This window comes from Rana temporaria, chromosome 11 (assembly GCF_905171775.1).
Source record: "Rana temporaria chromosome 11, aRanTem1.1, whole genome shotgun sequence".
NCBI lineage: Eukaryota > Metazoa > Chordata > Amphibia > Anura > Ranidae > Rana > Rana temporaria.
This window is the reverse complement of record NC_053499.1, coordinates 39937163-39960872: the sequence shown is the minus strand read 5'-3', so window position 1 is coordinate 39960872 and position 23710 is coordinate 39937163. Positions and strand designations below refer to the sequence as shown.

Genomic DNA, 23710 nt, shown 5'->3' with positions numbered 1-23710 from the left:
GAAATACTTTCCGGATGCACTGTAGCCAATAGTAGTTAGTCACATTCATCACATTTGTCTGGACTTCTGTAAGAATATTTTTCGCTAATGTCGAAAAGGATGTTTTACTACTCATCCCAGATCTAATCAGAACGTGCAAAGTTCTTTGGATGCTGTTTGATCAGTGTCAAAACATCTTTGAACATTACAGAAAAAATACATTTGAATATAACTATTACTTGCTATAGATAACATCTTACACAGCAGTGTAAATTATTCAATGGAACACAATGATGATGACTTTAAATGGTACCTTCACAAGCAGCACAACATTCTCCAGCAAAAATATATGGATGAGAGCAGGTAGTAGAGCAGGACATGGCTTCACATTGCACTTCTCCCTCCTGGTAACATACATGAAAAATTACTTTAATAATTAACTAATAATAAACATCCTTGGTGCTTCTTATGCTCTATAGCATTGGTCTCCAAACTGCGGCCCGGGGGCCAGATGCGGCCCTTTGCTTGCTTTTATCCGGCCCTTGGGGACATAATTGCTCCCCACTGACACCAATGAAGGGACACAATTCCTCCCACTAATACCAATGCTGGGGCACAATTGTTCCCAATGGCTCCAACATTGGGGCCCAATGACACCCAATGATGGGGCACTATTCCTCTCAATGGGACCAACAATGAGGCAACAATTTCTCCCAATGACACCAACTATAGGGGTCAACTGACACCAATGAAGGGGCGCCATTCCTCCCACTAATACCAATGCTGGGACATGATTTTTCCCGATGACACCAACAATGGGGCCCTGTTTCTCTCAATGGCACCAACAATGGGGCCCAATGACATCAACAATGGGGCACAATTCCCCCCCATTGACGCCAATGATGAGGCACAATTGCATTCACTGAAACAAATGATGGGGCAGTATTTTTTTTCTTCACTGACCTCGGGACCTTCTCTACTCCCAATTGCCACAGTCCAGCCCCCATAAAGTCTGAAAGACGGTAAGCTGGCCTTTTGTTTAGAAAGTTTGGAGACCCCTGCTCTATAGTATTTGAGTAATAAAATTATTTGAATCCTGTCATTCCTAAAAACTGAATTTCAGGTATGAATATTGTTGCATAGTTACATTGATCCAGCACAATGCAATGTTAGTATACTGTACATATTCCATAACTTGCTGACCCCTGTAGAAGCAGATCATCACTGTAGTAGCCACTGCTACTACAGTGATCCTTGCTCTCCTCTGGGTCCCTGCTGCCCACTCAGCACAGGGAATGCCTTGTTTTTTCTCAATAAATACAAATGAAGGAGGTAAAGACTATGATGTCACTGCCCTGTCTATCTACCTTGTCCAATCAGAGAATGCTTTGCATTCATTGAGGAAAATTCAAGATGAAATGCTCTGAATAGCACCTAGCGCTTAGAAGATTGCGAGGCGTACTGTAGTAGAGCTGGCTATTACAGTGATTCTCCACTTCCACAGGGATTAGCCAGTTATGAAATATGAACACTTACATTGGTCCATGCTGGACCAATGTAACTATGCAAACATATCTATATCTGGAATTCAGCTTCGGCACAGTTATTCTCATATTCTGCACACCAATTAAAAGGTTTTTAATGGTCATATATTTCTGACTTGTTCTTCATAGGTGATCTTATGCCAGGAGATAGGAAATATCTTCATGTTCTGATCCCATGTGGGCTGAAGGTTTTAAAAAATGTAAGGGTGGCCACTGGTGATCTGCATGCATGCAATGCAAGTGTATAGAACTGTAGAACTGTGTGACGGGAAGGGCCCGTGGAACCCAGAATCCCTTGGAAAGGTTGGGAAAAACTCTTTTTTTAAGCTCCCTATGCACCTCTAATGTCTAAGTCACCCTGTACCATCCTAGCACAGGGTGACTGAGAAAATATATCTTGGATTACTTAAAATGGGACAGTAATATTTATCCACAATATCTCCCAGGATATATGTAAAGACTATTCTTAGTTTGTTTGATTCTGAACAATACATGATCATTGAAAGAGCCAATCACATTGACCTCCAGTGATGGACTGTCTAGTCATCTGGGCTGTGTTAATTAACATGCTAATTATATAGTCGTCTGCTAAGTTGTTGCTAGAGGGGAGGAGAGGGGGGGAGTATCCAGGAGCCAACCCTACCTCATTATCTAACCCCTTGTGTTAAAAGTGTATAAAAAGATTTGTATTCTGGTTCTAATAAACAGTCCATGTTCAGCAACTAAACAAGTATCGTCTCGTTTTGTGCTTGTGAGCGGTTGGAATATCTGGTATCTAGATTCAGACTAGGAGGAAGTGGTATATGATAAAAACACTCAAGCGGCGTGTGGGACATTTCATTACATGCTGCTTTTGAAGTGACTAGTCAATTCAGAATATACCAGGAACAGAAGTAGAGCGCACAAACTGCAAGCAGTGAGCTAGTGGCACTGCTGCACTCTCTGTACAGTTTTATGGAGATACATAACTTATAAAGGACTGCACTGGGGTAAGTGTAATTTAAACTTTTTACCTCCATACCAGTGTAATTTCTAGTAGAAAGTGCAGAATAGAAGCTGGCAATTAAAATCAAATAAGTTTACTATATGGCTGACCTAAAGAGGACCATTTTTCTTCGCTGCTTTTTACTACAACATTTTGTACTGTAAAGCATTACACAGAATCCAAGAGAAATCTCAGCTGTACAATTCTCCTTACTTTCTCACCTGTATGATATGCAATAGCGAAAGGAAAGGGTTAATTTACTTAATTTACTAAATGCAAATAGCTTGTTCATTTTGTGAGAAGTTGTTCCTTGCAAGGGAATATTCCCCAGGCCCTGAATGAAGAAAAAGCTCTGATGACCTCAATCATCCAACCATGTGCAAGTTAGACCCGGTTCACACTGCGGCGACTCGTCAGGCGACGCAGCCACTTGACAAGTCGCGTCCCATTCTAGTGAATAGAACCGTTCTAATAGGAGCGACGCAAGTCGCTCCGACTTAGAAAAAGGTTCTTGTACTACTTCGGGGGCGACTCGGGGCGACCTGCATTGACTTCTATACAGAAGTCATTTTGCAAGTCGCCTTAGATGTCGTCTTCATGTCGCCTGGCTGAGTCGCCCCCGAAGTCGTGCCGCCCCTGTGTGAACCGTAAAAGTTCGTTTTTTTTGTTTTGTTTTTTATTTGTACATGTTTGGGTATTCTTTATGAAATGTCACCACATTCACTAAGCTCTGGGGAAAATTCCCTTGCAAATTCTCTTACAATCTATATGATTTTGGTAAATTTACTCTGCAATAAGTGCATTCAATCATTATGTGTTCAAGTCAACTTAGCAAATCTACAAGCATTACATTTGGTTCTTGTTCACTTTCTATTGTTCCATCTTTCCCTTTATTGAAGCTGGGTCTGCTTACCTGGCAGGTGCACTGAGTGCAGGGCTCGCTTTCCAGTGAAAATGTCTGATGGTTTAGCACTTTCCTCCCTTCATATGTGCAGTCTGCAGTGACACAAATATTAGTATATGTAGAAGTTCACAACTAAGAGAAAGATCTGTCAAGTTCCTACCTCGGCACACAGGACAGCACTCTCCCTCATCATGGAAGGGGTAGGTACAGTTTGGGGCACATTCAATGGGAGAGCAGGCTACTGTGCCCATCTGCAAATAATAAAAACAGTATCTAAGGAAAGATATATGATCACACATACTTCAGTGGGTTACATGCCAAGATAATTTGTCAATCTGGTGTCTAGTCACTAGAAACATATACAGCATTACCATAACTGAATTTTTTTTTGCAAGCATGGATCCTTTAAGGAGCAACATTATAAAGGAACCACACTTACAAATTTTTTTCAGCTACGGTAATGTAACAACTGCCACTGTCTAACTCTTCAATTAAAAAAGCCTGGCCACAATGCTCATACTGTACTTGTTTTGAGCTAGTGCCCCAACAAGGTTGATTTACTAAAGGCAAATAGACTGTGTACTTCGCATGTGCAGTTGCTCCAGAGCTTAAAAAAAAGAGGTAAAACTTAACTTTACAAAAAACACCCAATCGCATGCAAGGCGAAAAAAAATATATTTTTGCTTGCACATTGTGGAGGTCAGCAAAGGATTCTCCTGATTTACTAAGCTCTGGAGCAACTGCACTGGCCAGTCTATTTGGAGGCCAACAATGCCTTCTAATATCTGTTGGTATACAGTGCATCCGAAAATGGTAAGAGTACAGAACAACTGCAAACCTACCAAACCATGGCCGTCCACCTAAACTGACAGGCCGGGCAAGGGCAAGGAGAGTATTAATCAGAGAAGCAGCCAAGAGGCCCATAGTAACTCTGGAGGAGCTGCAGAGATCCACAGCTGGGAGAATCTGTCCACAGGACAACTATTAGTCATGCACTCCACAAATCTGACCTTTATTGAGTGGTAAGAAGAAAGCCATTGTTTAAAAAAGCCATAAGAAGTGCCATTTGCAGTTTGCTAGAAGTCATGTGAAGGACACAGCAAACATGTGGAAGAAGGAGCTCTGGTCAGATGAGACCAAAATTGAAAATTTTGGTCTAAAAGCAAAACGCTATGTGTGACAGAAAACTAACACTAAACATCACCCTGAACACACCATCCCCACTGTGAAACATGGTGGTGGAAGCATCGTGTTGTGGGGATGCTTTTCTTCGGCAGGGACAGGGAAGCTAATCAGAATTAATGGGAAGATGGATGGAGCAAAATACAGGGCAATCTTAGAAGAAAACCTGTTAAAGTCTACAAAAGACTTGAGACTGGGGTGGATATTCACCTTCCAGCAGGACAATGGCCCTAAACATACAGCCAGAGCTACAATGGAATGGTTTAGATCAAAACATATTCATGTGTTAGAATTGCCCAGTCAAAGTCCAGACCTAAATCCAATTAAGAATCTGTGTCAAGACTTGAAAATTGCTCTCCAACCAATCTGACAGACCTTGAGCTATTTTTCAAAGAAGAATGGGCAAAAATAGCAATCTCTAGATGTGCAAAGCTAGTAGAGACATCCCCAAAAAAACTGCAGCTGTAATTGCAGTGAAATGTGGTTCTACAAAGTATTGACTCATTTGAAAACCATTTATCATTTTATTTTCACTTCACAATTATATGCCACTTTGTGTTGGTCTATCACATAAAACCACAATAAAATAAATTTACTTTTTTGGTTGTAACATGATAAAATTTGGAAAATTTCAGTATTCAGTATGAATACTTTTTCAAGGCCCTGTAGGTTACTATATTTATATTCCTACCTGCTTTGATTGAATTAATTTTGTTGCACAGATTCAGGCACAGTTGGCAGTAATTTAACATGTTACAAGTAGTCACCAAAGATTTAATCACATAACATTTTTGATGGTATTATATTTTGGCTACTGGTATTGGCAATATATATATATATATATGTAGCGCATGAGTACTTTATGGTACCGGTGCTAGTTAAATTTAGAGGGAGATCAGAGTGTAGTTAAACCCTGATCCAAATTGTTAAGTGCAAAACAGGGTCTCTGTCTCAGCTTGGCTGTGCTGTAGGCTATTCTGTTGCATTGGGGTGTTCTTCCAACCCCGGTGCTGCAGGTGGCAGCAGTGGAGTTAAGGTTTGGGTGCTCTTTCCCAGCAGCCAATCAGGAGGGTTTGGCCTTGCTGTGCATGCTGGGGAGGGGTATTTATGAGGCAGACGCCATTGGTTCTGGGTCTTCTTCCTCAAATGTGTGGCACCCACCTTTAGGGTGACCACATCACGGCGCCCCGGCGTTATGGCCTACCTGGCCGGGGCGTGCGTGCCACGCAGTGTTCCTGGTTCCCGGGACCATGTTGGCCTGGAGCATCTGAGCAGCAATGGGAACCCAGTGCTGTATTGTTGTTCAGTGGGGAGTCCGTCTGAGGAGCGCCATTGAGAGGCTGGCGATCCAAAAGGGCCTCAACAAACCACCGGGGATCAGGGTAGCCAGACATTGAAGGATTGATCACCTGTCAGTCGGTACCTGGGCGACAAGTTGAAGGAGATCCATCTAAGGAGGTTTGCCTCCGTAACTACAAGTCAGAGAGGGCCTGTGGCAGAGGTGTCTCCCTGAAGTTCACCAAGGAGGGTCTGTGGCAGGGACTTTATCCTACAAATGTTCGAGTGATACTCTGGCTGCCAGGTCAGTGAGAGAGGCCTGTCCGGCAGTGCTGGGACAAGGCCATTTGGTGCCCAGGGCGAAGATGGCAAACTGCGCCCCCCCCCCCCCCCCCGTTTTTAAGAAACGCTGGCATTTGATGGGGCAAACTGGCAGCACACTGGCGGCAATTGATGGGGCAAACTGGCAGCACACTGGCGGCAATTGATGGGCACACTGGCGGCAATTGATGGGCACACTGGCAGCAATTGATGGGGCAAACTGGCAGCACACTGGCGGTAATTGATGGGGCACACTGGTGGCAATTAATGGGCACACTGGTGGCAATTGATGGGCACACACTGGCAGCAATTGATGGGGCACACTGGAAGCAATTGATGGTTACAGTGGCTTTGTTTGATGGCACAGTGGCTGCATTTGATGGGCACAGTGGCGACAATTGATGGCACAGTGGCTGCGTGTGATGGGCACAGTTTCTGCATGTGATGGGCACAGTGGCTCTGTTTGATGGCACTGTGGCTGCATTTGATGGGCACAGTGGCTGCGTGTGTTGGCACAGTGGCTGCGTTTGATGGGCACAGTGGCTGCGTTTGATGGGCACAGTGGCTGCTTTTTATGGGCACAGTGGCTGCTTTTGATGGGCACAGTGGCTGCGTGTGATGGGCACAGTTTCTGCGTGTGATGGGCACAGTGGCTGCGTGTGATGGGTACAGTGGCTGCGTTTGATGGCACAGTGGCTGCATTTGATGGCACAGTGGCTGCATTTGATGGGCACAGTGGCTGTGTTTGATGGGCACAGTGGCTGCGTGTGTTGACACAGTGGCTGCGTGTGTTGGCACAGTGGCTGCGTTTGATGGGCACAGTGGCGACAATTGATGGCACAGTGGCTGCGTGTAATGGGCACAGTTTCTGCATGTGATGGGCACAGTGGCTAGGTTTGATGGCACAGTGGCTACGTGTGATGGGCACAGTTTCTGCATATGATGGGCACAGTGGCTGTGTGTGTTGGCACAGTGGCTGCGTGTGTTGGCACAGTGGCTGCGTGTGATGGGCACAGTGGCTGCGTTTTATGGGCACAGTGGCTGCTTTTGATGGGCACAGTGGCGACAATTGATGGCACAGTGGCTGCGTGTGATGGGCACAGTTTCTACGTGTGATGGGCACAGTGGCTGCATTTGATGGGCACAGGACTGCGTTTGATGGGCACAGTGACTGCGTTTGATGGGCACAGTGGCTGCTTTTGATGGGCACAGTGGATGCTTTTGATGGGCACAGTGGCTGCTTTTGATGGGCACAGTGGCTGCTTTTGATGGGCACAGTGGCTGCTTTCGATGGGCACAGTGGCTGCTTTTGATGGGAACAGTGGATTCTTTTGATGGGCACAGTGGCTGCTTTTGATGGGTTGCATGGCTCATTTAAAATAACACAAAAAAAAAAAAAAAATTATCTGACATTTTTTATTAATAAGTTCTGGTCACCTCACCTCAGTCAGCCCCTCAAGAGCCCCCCCCCCCTCTTAGCCATTTTATTATCTGCTTACTTTGCAGTTCAGAAGTCCGTTTTGTAGCAGACACAGGTTCCAGCTAGAGCCAGGCAGGCTCCTCGTCCTCGTCGGCGGCTCCTCCTCTCTAGCTCCCAGGCTGTGAGTCACATCATAGGCAGCGCCGACACAGCTCCCTGCGCAGCCCTCGGAGTCCTCCATCTCCCCCCTCGCCTCCGGCCGTGATTGGTGTGACGTCACGCCGCTGGCAGGGAGGGACTAAGACTCCTCCGTAGGGGGAGTAAGCAGACAGGGAAGGGAGCAGGGGCGGGAGGTGGCGGACCCGGATACAGGAGTGGCGAGCGGCACGTACACGGCAGTCGGCACGCTGGCAATGACACACAGGTCACTTCACCTGCGGCTGCGCCCCCCCTCCTTTACAAAATGGTAGCGCCCAGGGCACTGGACCCTTCTGCCCCTGCCTTGTACCGGCCTTGCTGTCCGGGTACACTAAACCCACTCAGGCAGGAGTGGCGCAGAGAAGTGTTACGCTTGGGAGCAGGACTGTTTCCCTATTATCACGCCTGAATCTGCTGTTCTCTCTTCTTCAACTTTACTTTCCTCACCACGTTTATTGTTTTTACCCGGCTGGGTTATAAAGAGCACAGCAAAGAGCACCTGTTGCGGACATTTCTTTTTACTTCTACCAAATACAATACGCATCATTCACCCCTAGGAATTCGGGGGAGCCATGAGGTCATGAGGTAAATGTGCCACCCAAACAACCAGCAGCTCCTCCGGGGGTAGTGTTACATATATATATATATATATATATACACACACACACATATATACAGTATATATAGCCATTAGGGCCAGGGTTCGGATTGGATTTACAATATGGGATGTCGAGGTTAGGAGTAAACAGGAGAATAATATACTTTCAGGTGTTATAAATACGTTTTAAAGTGTATTAAGCATTTTCATGCCTAAATTTGTAATGGTGGAATAAAATATCACCTAATGCTGGCCAGCAGGCTGGATGAAAAAAAAAAAAAATATTCCTCTATTCATACAAATGAGGTGGAGGTGGAACCTTTGCCCACTGAGTCATTGTAATCTGACAGCGGCACCCAGTGCTGTCAGAATACACTGATCAGTGGCTGCAGCTAATGATGGCCAAAGGTTCCTCAACATGGCAGTTTGTAAGACGTTGATCAAATGACAACCACACATGGGGGTGGCCACACGCTGATTGAAATTTTTCCAGAACCTTCTAAACATGCCAAATTTCGATCAGTGTATGGCCAGATGAAACCGAGCCTACTCTCACACTAATACTGCGGAATGCTTTTTTTCCCTAGAGCTACGTGTGCAGTTAAATCTTTTTAGCAATAAAATATTTAACTACTGAGTTAACATCACCTCATTTTTTTTTATTGGTTAAACTAGATGGACTTGTTTTTTTAAACCAGACTAGGTAACAGTATATTGATTTTAGAGTGGTACAATTAGGTTACTGCCAGCAAGCAGCTAATGGCTATAAATGGCTCATGTAGCCCCAGTCTTAGTGGTCCCTGCTGATGGGATTTGGGAAAATGCAGCAGCCAATCCATGAAAACTGGTCTCCCAAACACCCCTTACCAGACAGATGCAGGTGAGGCATGGATCTGAAGTAGATGGAAAGCTCTCGTTATTTCTGTATGTTCTTCGCCCATATGAGCAACCTTCAAGATATCAGGCATCAATTATAACACAGTACTAAAGGGGTTCCCAGCACACTTTCAAGCTAGACAGCAAAAAGCAAATAGTTAACTAATAGTGTTTAGCTACTCGGGTTAAACAGAGATTTTCATTGCATACATTTTCAAATACATAGGGAAGCCACACTTCTGCATCAAGGCACCTCTGATCTCTAAGGCCACTTTCACATGGGGCAGTGGAGGTGCAGTGACGGTATATTGGCGCGATTTTTAGCGCCGATATACCGTCGTATTTACTGCGATATTTGGTCGCTAGCGGTGTGGTTTTAACCCCCGCTAGCAGCCGAAAAAGGGTTAATAGCGCCCGCAATGTGCCTCTGTAGAGGCGCATTGTGGGCGGTATTACCGCGGTTTCCCATTAATTTCAATGGGAAGGAGCGGTAAACACCCTGCTCCTATACCGCTCCAAAGATACGGCTAGGAGGACTTTTGGAGCGGTCCTGCTAGCGCACCGCTTCAGTGTGAAAGCCTTCGGGCTTTCACATTGAAGCCTGCAGGGCACGATTCAGCAGCTACAAACACTGTAGTGTGCCGGCGCCGCCATGCCAACTAAGGGAAACAGGCATCGAAGCCTTGCGGTTTCACTGCCAGGTTCCTACTGCACATGTGCAAGTCGCGCGGCACTTTGTGAATGGCCAGCTTGTCTTATGGGACACACACAGGTCCCAGAAGACAACGGGGGAGCTTGCCACAGAAAAGGACGTGACAACATGGGCCATGGCCCGGCTGGACCGAAGGTACACTCAGTACTTCCAAAAAGGTAAGAAAAGAAAAAAAAAATATCCAAAAACGAGATGTTGAGAGGTGGTCTTTAGTTTAAGACCACCTCTCAAAAATGGGTGGAACTCTGCTTTAATATGAGTCCTGAATTAAAGAGATGTGGCAACCCAATCCTGAAAAATTCAGCAACGCATCAGAAGCTCAGACACTACCTTAAGAGCCGGTTCACACTGGGGCAACTCGTCAGGCGACTCAGCCGCCTGACAAGTCGTGTCCCATTCTATTCAATAGAACCGTTCTAATAGGAGCCACGCAAGTCGTTCTGACTTAGAAAAAGGTTCCTGTACGACTTTGGGGGCGACTCGGGGCGACTTGCATCGACTTCTATACAAAAGTAATTTTGCAAGTCGCCTCTGAAGTCGTCTTCAGGATGCCTTGCCGAGTCGCCCCCGAAGTCGTGCCGCCCCAGTGTGAACCGGCTCTTACAAGGCAGCTGAAGACTTCCAGCGTGTGTCTACACCAAATCGTACAAAGCAAATATGGCAACTGCTCTGATCTGTAATCAGTTATTAACACATATGTTCAAACAAACAGCACTGACAAGCCGATTGTATTTTCAGCCAAATACATTACAGGTGAAAAAAACATAAAGAGCTAATTTTCTTACAGTTCATTTTATTTCTAAACTAACCACTGTAGAGCAGAAAATCATGTCCACTGCCAGCAACTGAGGAGAGTGACCTCTGCGCTCTCTGGGGAAGCAGTGGTTTCTCTGCGGAGGCCTGACATACCCCCTGCTAAATTAGAGCATGCACTCTCCATTAAGCAGGAAGCATAAGCTTTGCTGATTGCAGAGCTATTAGAATGACTTAACTGATGTGGAGTCAGACTTCTGAAGACAACACAGCAAAGGTCCTACTCTGCACTGCAGTATGCTAGGACAGTGGTCATCAACCCTGTCCTCAGGGCCCACTAACAGGCCAGATTTTATGTATTACCTTGAGGAGATGCAGACTAGAATACTGCAATCACTGAGCAGCAAATTATATCACCTGTGATGTATTTCAGTTATCTTGAAAACCTGGACTGTTAGTGGGCCCTGAGGACAGGGTTAATGACCACTGTGCTAGAAGGAAAGGGCTTTTCTACTTTCTACTTAAATTTAGTCTGCAAGGCTACAGTTACCTGCTGAGCAGTCAGGGCAGCACTGTCCTGGCACAATGATGGGATGGGGACAAGTCTCCACGCAGTCTGTTCTCTTACACACAATGGTGCTGTCTGCCTAAATGAAACAATAGTAGATATAGTTATCAGATATTGTGAGCTTTAAGGAAACCTGTGTAGCAGTGCCCCCTTAGGGGCTGCTGGTAATAACTGGTTGTTCCCTAAAAGTACAGAGGCTGCCCACCACCACAAGCACCAGTCCATTCACGCCGGATCCAATAACACAGTCCAGGGGATGTCTTTTTTTTAACATTTATTGCTTGAAGAAACTTTAACAGGATAGGGGTTTAGAGTCACAGATACTCCAAAATTATCAATAGCAATAATGGGAGGACAAACTTCTCACTAATCTTCTTACATTAGCCTTTCCAGGAGGTGACAGGTAATGGCCAGTATATCTAGGACTAGAATCTAGAATGCATGACTGCGCAATCGCCAGTTAAGGTAACACTGTGCCAAATAGCAAAAAAAAATGGTCTGGTCATGAAGGGGGGGGGGGTAAAATCTTCCAGAGCTGAAGTGGTTAACATGTATTGTTTATTTTGACCATACCGCAGATGCAGAGCAGCTTACCCTCGTGTTTGGAGTGGGTTACCTGTGCTTTCCCATAGTGTTATATTAGGTCCTGCGTGTGTTTGGTGCTCTTTCTGAAAGCGCACCAAAACCACAGAACACAATATAACTCTATGGGAAAACACAACAAACCCACTCAAAACATGCGGGTAAGTTGCGCTGCATCCACTGTGCAGTCAAACTGCATCGGATCAGTCTGAAAGCAGCCTGTAAATACATTTTCAAACAATGTTATATGCCTTCCAATCGAGATGAAGAGAAGAGGACGTGCTTGTAATTCCAATCAGGATGGGTGACAACACTACATCTCTGTGTGATACAGTGCAGTGAATGAGGGTTGTCACACGAAGGACAGGAAGGGTGGAAAGTTACTGGCAAGATCACCAGATGAAAATAAAGTAAAAAAAGCCAGGAAATACACAGCCACCACTCATATTATTGCAGAAGCTCAATCATGACGTGTTCTCTTTAAATTAGATAGGTATGTTTTTGAAACATGAATTATACCTGACAAATGCAGATTGAACAGGGATCCCCAGGAGACCAGATCTGACCAACTGGAATCTCAATTCCATTGTCATCAAATGGACATCCTAAAATATGAAAACAACGTTTTTTTAAATCAAATATTCTGTATACATTAACTCTACCAGTTACAGGTTTTATTCCCTTATCATGCCTTTGGAGCTTTTCTGTAGACCTAGTAGACAAGTATTTCCCACACCCTGCTGCTGAGATAGGGTTGCCACCTCATCCATTTAAAACCAAATATATATTAATTACACAGGTTCTGTGGCTGATTAAGGTGGTAATCAACCACTTAATACCTGGACCATTATGCAGCTAAAGGACCTTGCCCGTTTTTACGATTTGGCACTGTGTCGCTTTAACAGACAACTGCGCGGTCGTGGGACGTGGCTCCCAAACAAAATTGGCGTCCTTTTTTCCCACAAATAGAGCTTTCTTTTGGTGGTATTTGATCACCTTTGCGGTTTTTATTTTTTGTGCTATAAACAAAAATAGAGCGACATTTTTAAAAAAAAAAAAGGCAATATCTTTTACTTTTTGCTATAATAAATATCCCCAAAAAAGATATATAAAAAAAAAAATTTTTCCTCAGTTTAGGCCGATATGTATTCTTCTACCCATTTTTGATTAAAAAAAAATCGCAAGCAGCGTTTAACGATTGGTTTGCGCAAAATGTATAGCGTTTACAAAACGGGGGATAGTTTTATGGCATTTTTATTAATATTTTTTTTTTTACTACTAATGGCGGCGATCAGCGATTTTTTTCGTGGCTGCGACATTATGGTGGACACATCGGACAATTTTGACACATTTTTGGGACCATTGTCATTTTCACAGCAAAAAGTGCTATAAATATGCGTTCTTTACTGTGAAAATTACAATTGCAGTTTAGGAGTTAACCATTAGGGGGCGCTGTAGGGGATAAGTGTGACCTCATATGTGTTTCTAACTGTAGGGGGCGGGGCTGGACTTGTGACGTCATTGATCGTCTTTCCCTATATCACGGAACAGACGATCAGTGACACTGCCACTGTGAAGAACGGGGAAGGTGTGTTTATACACACCTCTCCCCGTTCTTCAGCTCCTGTGACCAATCGCGGGACACCGGCGGTGATTGGGTCCGTGGGTCCAGCGGTCACGGAGCTTCGGACCGGGTCGCGGGCGCGCGACCCACGGCTGGGCACTTAAAGGGGACGTACCCTTATGTGATTTTGCCCAGCCGTGCCATTCTGAGCAAGGACATTATCCTTGTATTCCTATGAAGGCTATACTGTACCACATAGCTAAACATTTGGAGATAACTGACTGTTACAGCTACTATATGACCAAAAGTAAGTGGGCAGCCCTCAAAATGACTGAGTTCAGATGTTTCTGTTCATGCTACAGCATAAAAGACATATTACAGATTGAATTGTGTCCTGGCAACCCAGTGGTAACAGTTTGGGGAAGGCACTTTTCTGTTCCAGCACGACTGTGCTCCTGTGCACCTTTTGAACACCTTTGGAATAAAATGTTGATTGCGAGCCAGGTCTTCTCCTCCAACATCAATCAGTATATGACTTTACAAATGCTGAATGGCCACAAATTCCCACAGACACACTCTAAAATTCTAGTGGAAAGCCTTGCCAAAGGAGTGGAAATGTTATAGCTTGGGGGAAAGGGGAGATACCCAAATTATTGCACTTGTTTTTAAAATGTGATGTCCAACAAGTTCAAATAGGTTTCTTTCTAATTATTCCTGGCTCGCAATCAACATTTCATTGAGGCAATACCCCTTAATCTCCAAGTTCAAATAGGTGTCATAGTCAGGTTCTCACAAACCCATTGCCATATAGTGGAATTCCTACTTAAGACTCAGTCACATATACATCAGCCCCTGCCGCTCCTCTGAAAATAAATCCACTGTGGATCACTTATAAAAGAGGCATTGACATGGCCATGATTTAACCCTGTAAATGCTGCACCAGCATGCCGCAATCATGTGCATTTGCGAAATGGCACCATAGACTTGCACAGGTTGCGTTCAGCTGCTGTAACGCCCGCCAAGTGCAACCTACTGTTAATTTTTGGGGTGCCTGTGAAGCACAGCATCATGGCATGGCAATGAGACAATAAAATCCTGACTCAACCAACTGGTTTTACCATCCCCTGGCCACACATGTTAAGGAAGCCTAGACCAGCTGACTCTGAAAATGTAAGATGATTCACAATTTATAGAACCCCATATTTCCATACCCTTTAAAAGCTGACCCAAACTAACTATATCTCTCACTAACCTGTGAGGCCGCTGGATGTGCGGTATAAGCTGTATGTAGCTGCAGCTACATACAGCATACCACACTGTGTTTCGGGAGCAAGCCTGAGACTTCCTGTCTCATATCCAGAACACAGAAGAGTCAAGTGCAGCGGCACTAAGTCGCTCAGAGCAAGCAATGTATTCTAGCAATGAATACAAAGCTTCCTCTGATTGGGTCTGATGATGTCACAACCTCTGCCAATCAGAGGAAGCTTTGTATTCATTTCTAGAGCGCCACTGCAGTAGACTCTTCTCCATTCTGGGTATAAGAAAGGAAGTCTTGGCTCGCACCTGGAACACCGGGCCACAGTTTCATACAGTTTATACATCCAGCGGCCTCACAAGTTAGTGAGGAACATAGTTTGTTTGGGCCAGCTTGGCCCAAACAAACTATGTAAAGTGTGTGGAAAGATAGAGTATGTATATGGAATATGTATAACAAAGCCAGGATAGCTACAGTGTCACGCACCTGTACTTGGTGATGGCTGCTGACACTTGAAGCAGCATTGTCCAGTTTCCAGCACCCAGTCCTCTCTAGGGCACTCAAGACTGGGACATGGGAGAAAGGAGCATTCTACAACTCCATTCTAAAAAAAACGTATGCACAAAGCAGAGTATTCAGATAACTTTCACTGGAGGAATGTCTACATGACTATAGGATATCGCATTGCATGATTGTAAAAATTTCACAGAGAAGCATAGATTTTAGAAGTAAACAACAATATTTACAACAAAAAGCACAAAAGTGGAGAAAGAATTTGGAGCCCTACAGACCTGACACAGACATGATGTGCATCCATTTTCATCACGGCTAAATGTGGCACCATGAGGATAAATATTACCTTGGAATTCACAGCCATCTGGAGGTAAACAAAGTTTTAAGATTTTTCAGACAGGTAGCCAAAAAAACTGAATTGAAAAATTAAAAGTTGTAGCAAAATACAGAGTCACTTGGATTGAACCATAGAAACCCGTATTGGTTGCAATTTAGTCCTAACTGGGCTCCCTATTTTTAGATAATAGATGTTACAAAATAAGGAGCAGCCAACACAAGTATAAAGCTGAATAAACTCCACGTAGATTAACCTGTAAAACAGTACCCGCTTGGTGACCGCACACAATAGCTTTACTGCTACAGGGCAAGCCGGCTGCGCAGAATCATGTATATATACGCAATTCTGCTTTTCCTGGGTAGGGGGCGCATCGGTTGTGCTGTGACTAATCACAGCACAAGCTAAACAGCAGGTACTGGAATATGGATGACTGAAAGCACCCGCTGATCAGCAAGGAGGAACATCCCTTAGTGAAAGCACCACACAGTACACACACACAAACATAAACACTGGCTAGGTACACATTTAAACCTTTGATTGCCCTAGATTTGTAACCCTTTCCCAGCCAGTGTCATTATCATCTCCGTAATCACAGAGAGGGCTTGTGGCAGAGGCTTTTCCCTGAGTCCATTTCAGGAGGGTCTGTGGCAGAGACTTCAAGTTCGAGCGATACTCTGGCTGCCAGGTCAGTTAAAGGGGCCTGTCCAGGTATGCTATACCCACTCTGGCTGGTGTGGTGAAGAATATAATGTATTGTTGGGAGCAGGACTGTTTCCCTATTGTTGCGCCTGAGTCTGCTATTTCTTCTTCTACTTCACCTCTACTCTTCATCACACGTTTTTATGTTTTTACCCGGCTGGGTAATAAAGACCACAGCAAAAGACACCTGTCATGGACATTCCGTTACTGCTATATGCACCATACACCCCTAGGCTGGCGGAAGAGCCATGAGGTAACATGCCACCCAAAACAAACCAGCAGCTCCTTCAGGGGTAGTGCTACAATTGTAAAAGGGGTTCTATTTTTGGTGAAATGCTTTCTAGGTCTCTTGCACACCTAAAAAAAAAATCTTCTTATCACAGCCCCAAGACTGCTTAAAGCGGGAGTTCACCCATTTGCGTTTTTTTTTTCTCTTTTCCCCATAGCTGGATGCTCGTTTTGTCTAGGGGAATCGACTATTTGTTTTAAAATATGATCCGTACTTACCCGTTTTCGAGATGCATCTTCTCCGTCGCTTCCGGGTATGGGTCTTCGGGAGCGGGTGTTCCTTCTTGATTGACAGTCTTCCGAGAGGCTTCCGACGGTCGCATCCATCGCGTCACTAGTAGCCGACGTTCGGCTTCTTTCGGAAAATCGTGACGCGATGGATGCGACCGTCGGAAGCCTCTCGGAAGACTGTCAATCAAGAAGGAACGCCCAGTCCCGCAGCCCATACCCGGAAGCGACGGAGAGGATGCATCTTGTAAACGGGTAAGTATGGATCATATTTTAAAACAAATAGCCGATTCCCCTAGACAAAACGAGCATCCAGCTATGGGGAAAATGTGTTCTCCATGGGTGAACCACCGCTTTAAGTGGTGGTGAGAATAAAGACATACCCTCCCAAAAAGCACTCAGTTTGTTAAAAGAATTATGTAAAAATCAATATGTTTAAAATAGAAATGGGTAATAATCTGCAAGAACATTTTCTAGAATTCCTTGCAATATATATAGTTTTTCTTCATCAAAAGTGAAGTCTCAATTCAATATTTAATTGTAAACACATTTCCTATTTGTAAGAAACATAATGACTCATAATGACATAATGACTCCTTCAGTGATATCATATCCTTAAATGCTATAGAAAAAGAGTACAGTACAAACCTGGGCATTGCAGGCAGCAGTCTGACATGACAGGCTCAGTGCATGCTACTGTAGGACACACAGGAGGGATACAGGTGATATTTCCAGCCTATAGCAGCAATCAGAACAGTTCAACCAAAGTCATACAAACAATAATTAAATTCATACATACAATAAAGCCATTATAAACAATTGCCAGGAAGGTGTAAACATAGCTAAATAAAGTTTAAGTACAACCGTAGCCAAAAGTTTTGAGAATTACACAAATATACATTTTCATAAAGACTGCCGCCTCAGTTTTTGTGATGTCAATTTGCAAAAACGCCAGAATATTATGAAGAGTGATCAGATGAATTGCAATATTTGCAAAGTCCCTCTTTGCCATGCAAATTAACTTATTCCCATAAAAAACATTTCCACTGCATTTGTGAAGAAGGCACCAAAGAAAGTCCAGCAAGCGCCAGGACTGTCTCCTACAGTTGATTCAGCTGCGGGATCGGGGCACCACCAGTGCAGAGCTTGCTCAGGAATGGCAGAAGGCAGGTGTGAGTACATCTACAGACACAGTGAGAAGAAGACTTTTGGAGGATGGCCTGGTGTCAAGAAGAGAAGCAAAGAAGCCACTTCTCTCCAGGAAAAACATCAGGTACAGACTGATATTCTGCAAAAGGTACAGAGATTGGACTGCTGAGGACTGGGGTAAAGTCATTTTCTCTGATGAATCCCCTCTTTCGATTGTTTGGATCATCCACAAAAAAACTTGTCTGGAGAAGAAAAGGTGGGTACTACCATCAGTCCTGTGTCATGCCAACAGTAAAGCATCCTGAGACCATTCATGTGTGGGGTTGCTTCTCAGGGAGTTGGCACACTCACAATTTTGCCTAAGAACACTGCCATGAATAAAGAACGGTACAAAACATCCTCCAAGAGCAACTTCTCCCAACCATCTAAGAACAGTTTGGTGATGAACAATGCCTTTTCCAGCACGATGGAGCACCTTGTCATAAGGCAAAGGCAGGGGCGGACTGACAACTCATGGGGCCCCCGGGCAATAGAAGATTATGGGGCCCCTGGGCATACAGATGGCCACCACGCCAGGAGGCAGTGCAGAGGCAGGGCAGCTAAAATCTTTGGATTTTCACATCAAAAGCATGTTGGTTTCGGACATATCAGGGACAGATCTAAAAAAAAAAAAAAGATTTTTACATACTGTCCCTGGTTTTACTGAGCCTGGCAACCCTGATGGGGCCCCCTAGTGCATGGGGCCCTCGGGCAGTGCCCGAGTGACTCAATGGTCAGTCCGCCCCTGGGCAAAGGTGATAACTAAGTGGCTTGCATGGGGAACAAAACATCGAAATTTTAGGTCCATTGGCAGGAAACTCCACAGGCCTTAACTCCATTGAGAACTTGTGGTCAATCCTCAAGAGGCGAGTGAACACAAAAAAACAAAACGAATTCTGACAAACTCCAAGCTTTGGCTATGTAAGAATGGGCTGCCATCAGTCAGGATGTGGCCCAGAAGGTGATTGACAGAATGCCAGGGCGAATTGCAGAAGTCTTGAAAAAAAAAAGGGTCAACACTGCAATTATTGACTCTGCATAAACTTAATGTAATTGTCGATTAATACCTTTGACACTAATGAAATGCTTGTAATTATACTTCAGTATAGCATAGTCTGACAAAAAGATGTAAAACACTGAAGCAGCAGACTTTGTGAAAATTCATATTTGTGTCATTCTCAAAACGTTTGGTCAAGGCTGTAAAGAGTGTGTAAACGCCAACAACTAACTTGATTTCTTAAATTTAAAACGTCGTTAAAAAATGCAGCATGTTCGAATTTTTTTTTTGTAGTTTTTCAGAAGCCGAAAAATTATGTGAAGCCCACACACGATCATTTTAAATGACATTTTTTAAAAACGTTGTTTTTTTTCATGCCGAAAAATTATCATGTGTACGTGGCATTAGACTACAATTTCTAATTTCACTAGCTATTGCCCAGGGGTAGCAGCCCCAGGAGAATTGGTACCCTTCCTGTAAAGGGAAGAATACTCTGGAAAGGCCTCCCAAACATCTATCCCCTCCTCAGCCACCTTCTGAATGCCTCCTTCAAGTAATTGGCTAGGGCATAATAAATAGTCATACTGGTCATTTGACTGTCCTGGCTCTATATTCTGGAAGCTTTGTCCAGAAGCAGGTGAGAGTAATCAAACACCCAGCTAGGAAACTCTGACCATACAAAAATAATAGATCACTGCTCCACTGACTGCAGAGAAGCAAAAATGAAATTTAGCCTAGCAGCATAACTGGAGGAGGGCTCTACGTATGATAAGTGAGAGTTGACACCCATGAACTTACTGGCAAGATCACCAGGCGAAAAAGAAAAAAAAGTAAGTAAAATGCTACCTTTTCATCTAAGTACTGGTAAGCTGCAATTTATTACATTTTTGTTTTTGGGCTTAGATATACTTTAACCACTTCAATACAGGGCTTTAAAACCCACCTCTATACCGGGCCTATTCTGGCACTTCTCTCCTACATGTACAAATCATCATTCTTTTGCTAGAAAATTACTCAGAACCCCCAAACATTATATATGTTTTTTAGCAGACACCCTAGGGAATAAACTGGCGGTCATTGCAACTTTTTATCTTGCACGGTATTTGCGCAATAATTTTTCAAACACCTTTTTTTTTTCATTAATTAAAAAATAGCAAAACAGTAAAGTTAGCCCAATTTTTTTGTAAAATATGAAAGATGATGTTACGCCGAGTAAATAGATACCTAACATGTCATGCTTTAAAATTGCGCACACTCATGGAATGGCGCCAAACTTCGTTACTTAAAAATTTCCATAGGCAACGCTTTGAAAATGTTTACAGGTTACCAGTTTAGAGTTACAGAGGAGATCTAGTGCTAGAATTGTTGCACACGCTCTAACGCACGCGGCGATACCTCACATGGGTGGTTTGAATGATGTTTACATACGTGGGCGGGAATTACGTGTGCGTTCGCTTCTGAGCGCGACCTACCGGGGACAGGTGCGTTTAAATTTATTTTACTTATTTATTTATTTTTTACACTTTTTTTACATTTTTTTTTTTGATCGCTTTTATTCCTCTTACAAGGAATGTAAAACATCCCTTGTAATAGGAATAGTGTGTGACAGGTCCTCTTTAAGGAGAGATGCGGGGTCAATAAGACCCCACATCTCTCCTCCAGGCTGGAAAGCATAAGATCGTGAACAAAATTCACAGATCTAATGCTTTCTAGCCGCAATTGCAGCTTTGTTTACTTACGGGTACCCGGGCGTGACGTCATCACATCGCGCCCGGGCCTCCGACGGTCATAGAGATGACTGGTGACCATCTGGATGACTGGTCACCAGTCATCTCTATGCTTCCTATCCGGCGCAGGGCGATCCTTTTTCCGGGCCCCCGATGGCACAGGGGAGGGGGGATATCTCCTCCCGCCGCCTAGAAGAACGATCAAGCGGCGGAACCGCCGCTATGATCGTTCTTATGGTGCGCAGGGTCGCCGCCGGAACAAAATGATATCTGGATAATGCCTCTAGCTGCAGGCATCATTCAGATATCACCTCACAAAGTACAGGACGTCATATGGCATCTACCCAGGATAGGATATCTCCTTTGTGGACGTCATATGACGGTGTGCGGTATTAAAGTGGTTAAGAATGATGAAATGCAAAACACATTTTGGAACAATACAAATTTTGAAAAATGAATTATATAGCTTGAAAATCACAATCTTATGCTGTTCTCTAGGACAGGGGTCTCCTAACTTTCTAAACAAAGGGCCAGTTTACGATTCTTCAGACTTTAGGGGGGCCAGACTAGGGCCATTGGGAGTAAAAAATGTCCAGGTGTCCAGTGGGAGTAAATAATACCATATCTTTGGTGACAGTGGGAGGATTAGTGCCCCATCGTTGGTGTTAATGGAAAGAATTAATGGTGTGAGTTGGAGGAATAGTGCCCCATTGGTGTCAGAAACAAGAATTATGCCCCATTTAAATTGGATGGAAAAATGCCCCAAGGGCCGCATTAAGGCACGCAAAGGGCCACATCCGGCCCCCGGGCCGCAGTTTGGAGACCCCTGCTCTAAGAAAAAAGACTGATCAGTATATCTATTAGCAGCAGGAGCCACAATTTCAAAAACAGTAAATATTTTTTTAAATTTAGGATGGCAAAAGATGGAACGAAATTTGACCGGTTCAGCAGGGACTGTTCCATGTATGGTGGTCCCCACAAGTTAACACAAGTTAAATCATTAGATCAATTTCTGTCGAATGGGACTTGGAAAATGTTTCTCGATCGCCAGCGGCAGCCACTGCTCACTGTATTTTGATAGCGGAGGAGTTACACAGATAGAATACAGTGTGTGAGCGGAAAGGATTCCTCTATCCTCCTCACTTGTGTGGATGGAGAAATTTATTCAGTGTTTTATTTTGTTTTTTTGTTTTTTTTATCAACCCGACTAACTTCACCAAAAAAGTTAAAAAAAGGAGTCATCTTTGGCCACCATTACCAATATAAGAGGCTTTAGTGTAAATGTCATTTTTGGGGAGAATGTACAGGTCCTCTTCTTATGCAGAGATGAGAAAGCTGCCTTATATGAAATCCCTAACTAGCTTGATTGGCCGGCCACAAATCGAAAAGCTAACAACAAAGATATAGTCTAGCACAGTGATGGTGAACCTTGGCACCCCAGATGTTTTGGAACTACATTTCCCATGATGCTCATCTACACTGCAGAGTGCATAAGCAATATGGGAAATGTAGTTCCAAGGTTAACCATCACTGGTCTAACATAAAAAGACAAACATAGCAAACTATATTTAGTTAGATAATACCCCTCTCATATGTATGACCATCTTTAGTTTTATGACTTACTATACATACAACTCCAGTCATGTATTTGTACACATATGGGGATTTGTAGATTAATTACATTATACTGTATTAGGTTAAATTAAATTATGTAAATTGGGTTTAAAATTCATGATTCTTACCAGACAGATACAAACGGTACAATTATCTGGAGTAATTGGGAAGAGCTCTCCGTCTGCTCTCAATTTTCCCTCAAACAAGCATCCTGCCAGAAACCAGAAGCAATCAATGTGCGACAGTAGAGGAAGGTTTACTAATTATTTGGGGGAAATGTGACATACTCACCATCACAAGATGGGCAGCAGCTTTCGGGGGTTAAGACGGGATGAGAGCAGTCTGGATTACATACCCTTCTGACACATGAAACCTTCCCTTCCTGAAATGTACACAATACAAACTATGTCAAGATAGCTCAAGAAGTGAGGTATTACTTGCACTGCTTGCTGAATACAATTTAAACCTCTGGTTACTGGGAAAAAATATACAGACCAGACCCTCCTGTAACACCCTGTGGGTAACCCAGCCTGACCTGATCAGAACCCAGGAAATCTATCCAGTCAGCTCTTACTGCTGACCTTAGTCCAGTTTCTTCTTCCAGACACAAGGCCATGCCATGTCCAACTGTAGTTCTCTATTGGTACAGAATAAACAACAGGCTACGCAACAAGGTGTCTGTCCTTACTGAAGTATGTTATGTAGCACCCTCTAGTGTGCTACTAGTGGTAGTGCAGGTAAATTATAGTCTGGCTCAAGGTTAAACCTCAGCCATGAAATCTGGGTCAGTGTTCATTAGAGTTCAGGGCTGGATGACTCATCCAGGCAACTCTCTAGAGCCTCCCGTGGTTCTAGAATGTTGAAAAATTATCTAGAATGAAGTGGGCCTAGCAGGGGACTGAGGCCATTAATAGACATAATATATATAGCCATGCTAGAAAGGGGAGACGGGTGGAAGATGCAGTGCTGAGGAAAGCTGTCAGTGGTCCCTGAGGAAGGGTTGCCCCACCATCCCTTTAATCCAGGACACATATTAGTTACTTGTTTTTGAGGTTGATTTAATGCAAGAGGCATCAAGTGAGTTTAATGGGTCACTAAAGGAAAAAACATTTTTTGCTGAAATGACTGTTTACAGGGTATAGAGACATAATAGTTAACCGATTCCTTTTAAAAATGATTAAAAATAGATAAAAAACAGTACCTACAGTTTAGTTTTGTTTTTGCTGTTGTTTCCTGGTTCTCTGAATGTACAGAGCCAGAAAGCCAATAGAGGGCAGTGAAGGTTTTGCAAAACGAAACTGGATTGGTGCTGAGAAGTTTTAGACACACAGTAATCACACCTCCTTGATTAGTCACCACAGTGAGAAATCTCCCAGTACTGTGGTGATCAGGAAACAGAC

General features: G+C 43.9%; 1 protein-coding gene across 2 annotated transcripts in view; it reads right to left on the bottom strand.

Annotated features, from left to right (window-relative positions):
- Nucleotides 1-23710, bottom strand: part of VWCE (von Willebrand factor C and EGF domains) — a 99691-nt gene that overhangs the window by 36681 nt on the left and 39300 nt on the right. For both annotated transcript variants that reach the window (XM_040328383.1, XM_040328384.1), the window contains 11 exons: nt 22602-22692; nt 22439-22521; nt 17433-17520; nt 15511-15596; nt 15206-15323; nt 12420-12505; nt 11301-11397; nt 9277-9359; nt 3573-3663; nt 3422-3504; nt 293-383 (listed from right to left, as the gene is read on the bottom strand). In XM_040328383.1, coding sequence (XP_040184317.1) covers nt 293-383; nt 3422-3504; nt 3573-3663; nt 9277-9359; nt 11301-11397; nt 12420-12505; nt 15206-15323; nt 15511-15596; nt 17433-17520; nt 22439-22521; nt 22602-22692 — 997 coding nt within the window. The remainder of the gene's footprint in view (nt 1-292; nt 384-3421; nt 3505-3572; nt 3664-9276; nt 9360-11300; nt 11398-12419; nt 12506-15205; nt 15324-15510; nt 15597-17432; nt 17521-22438; nt 22522-22601; nt 22693-23710) is intronic.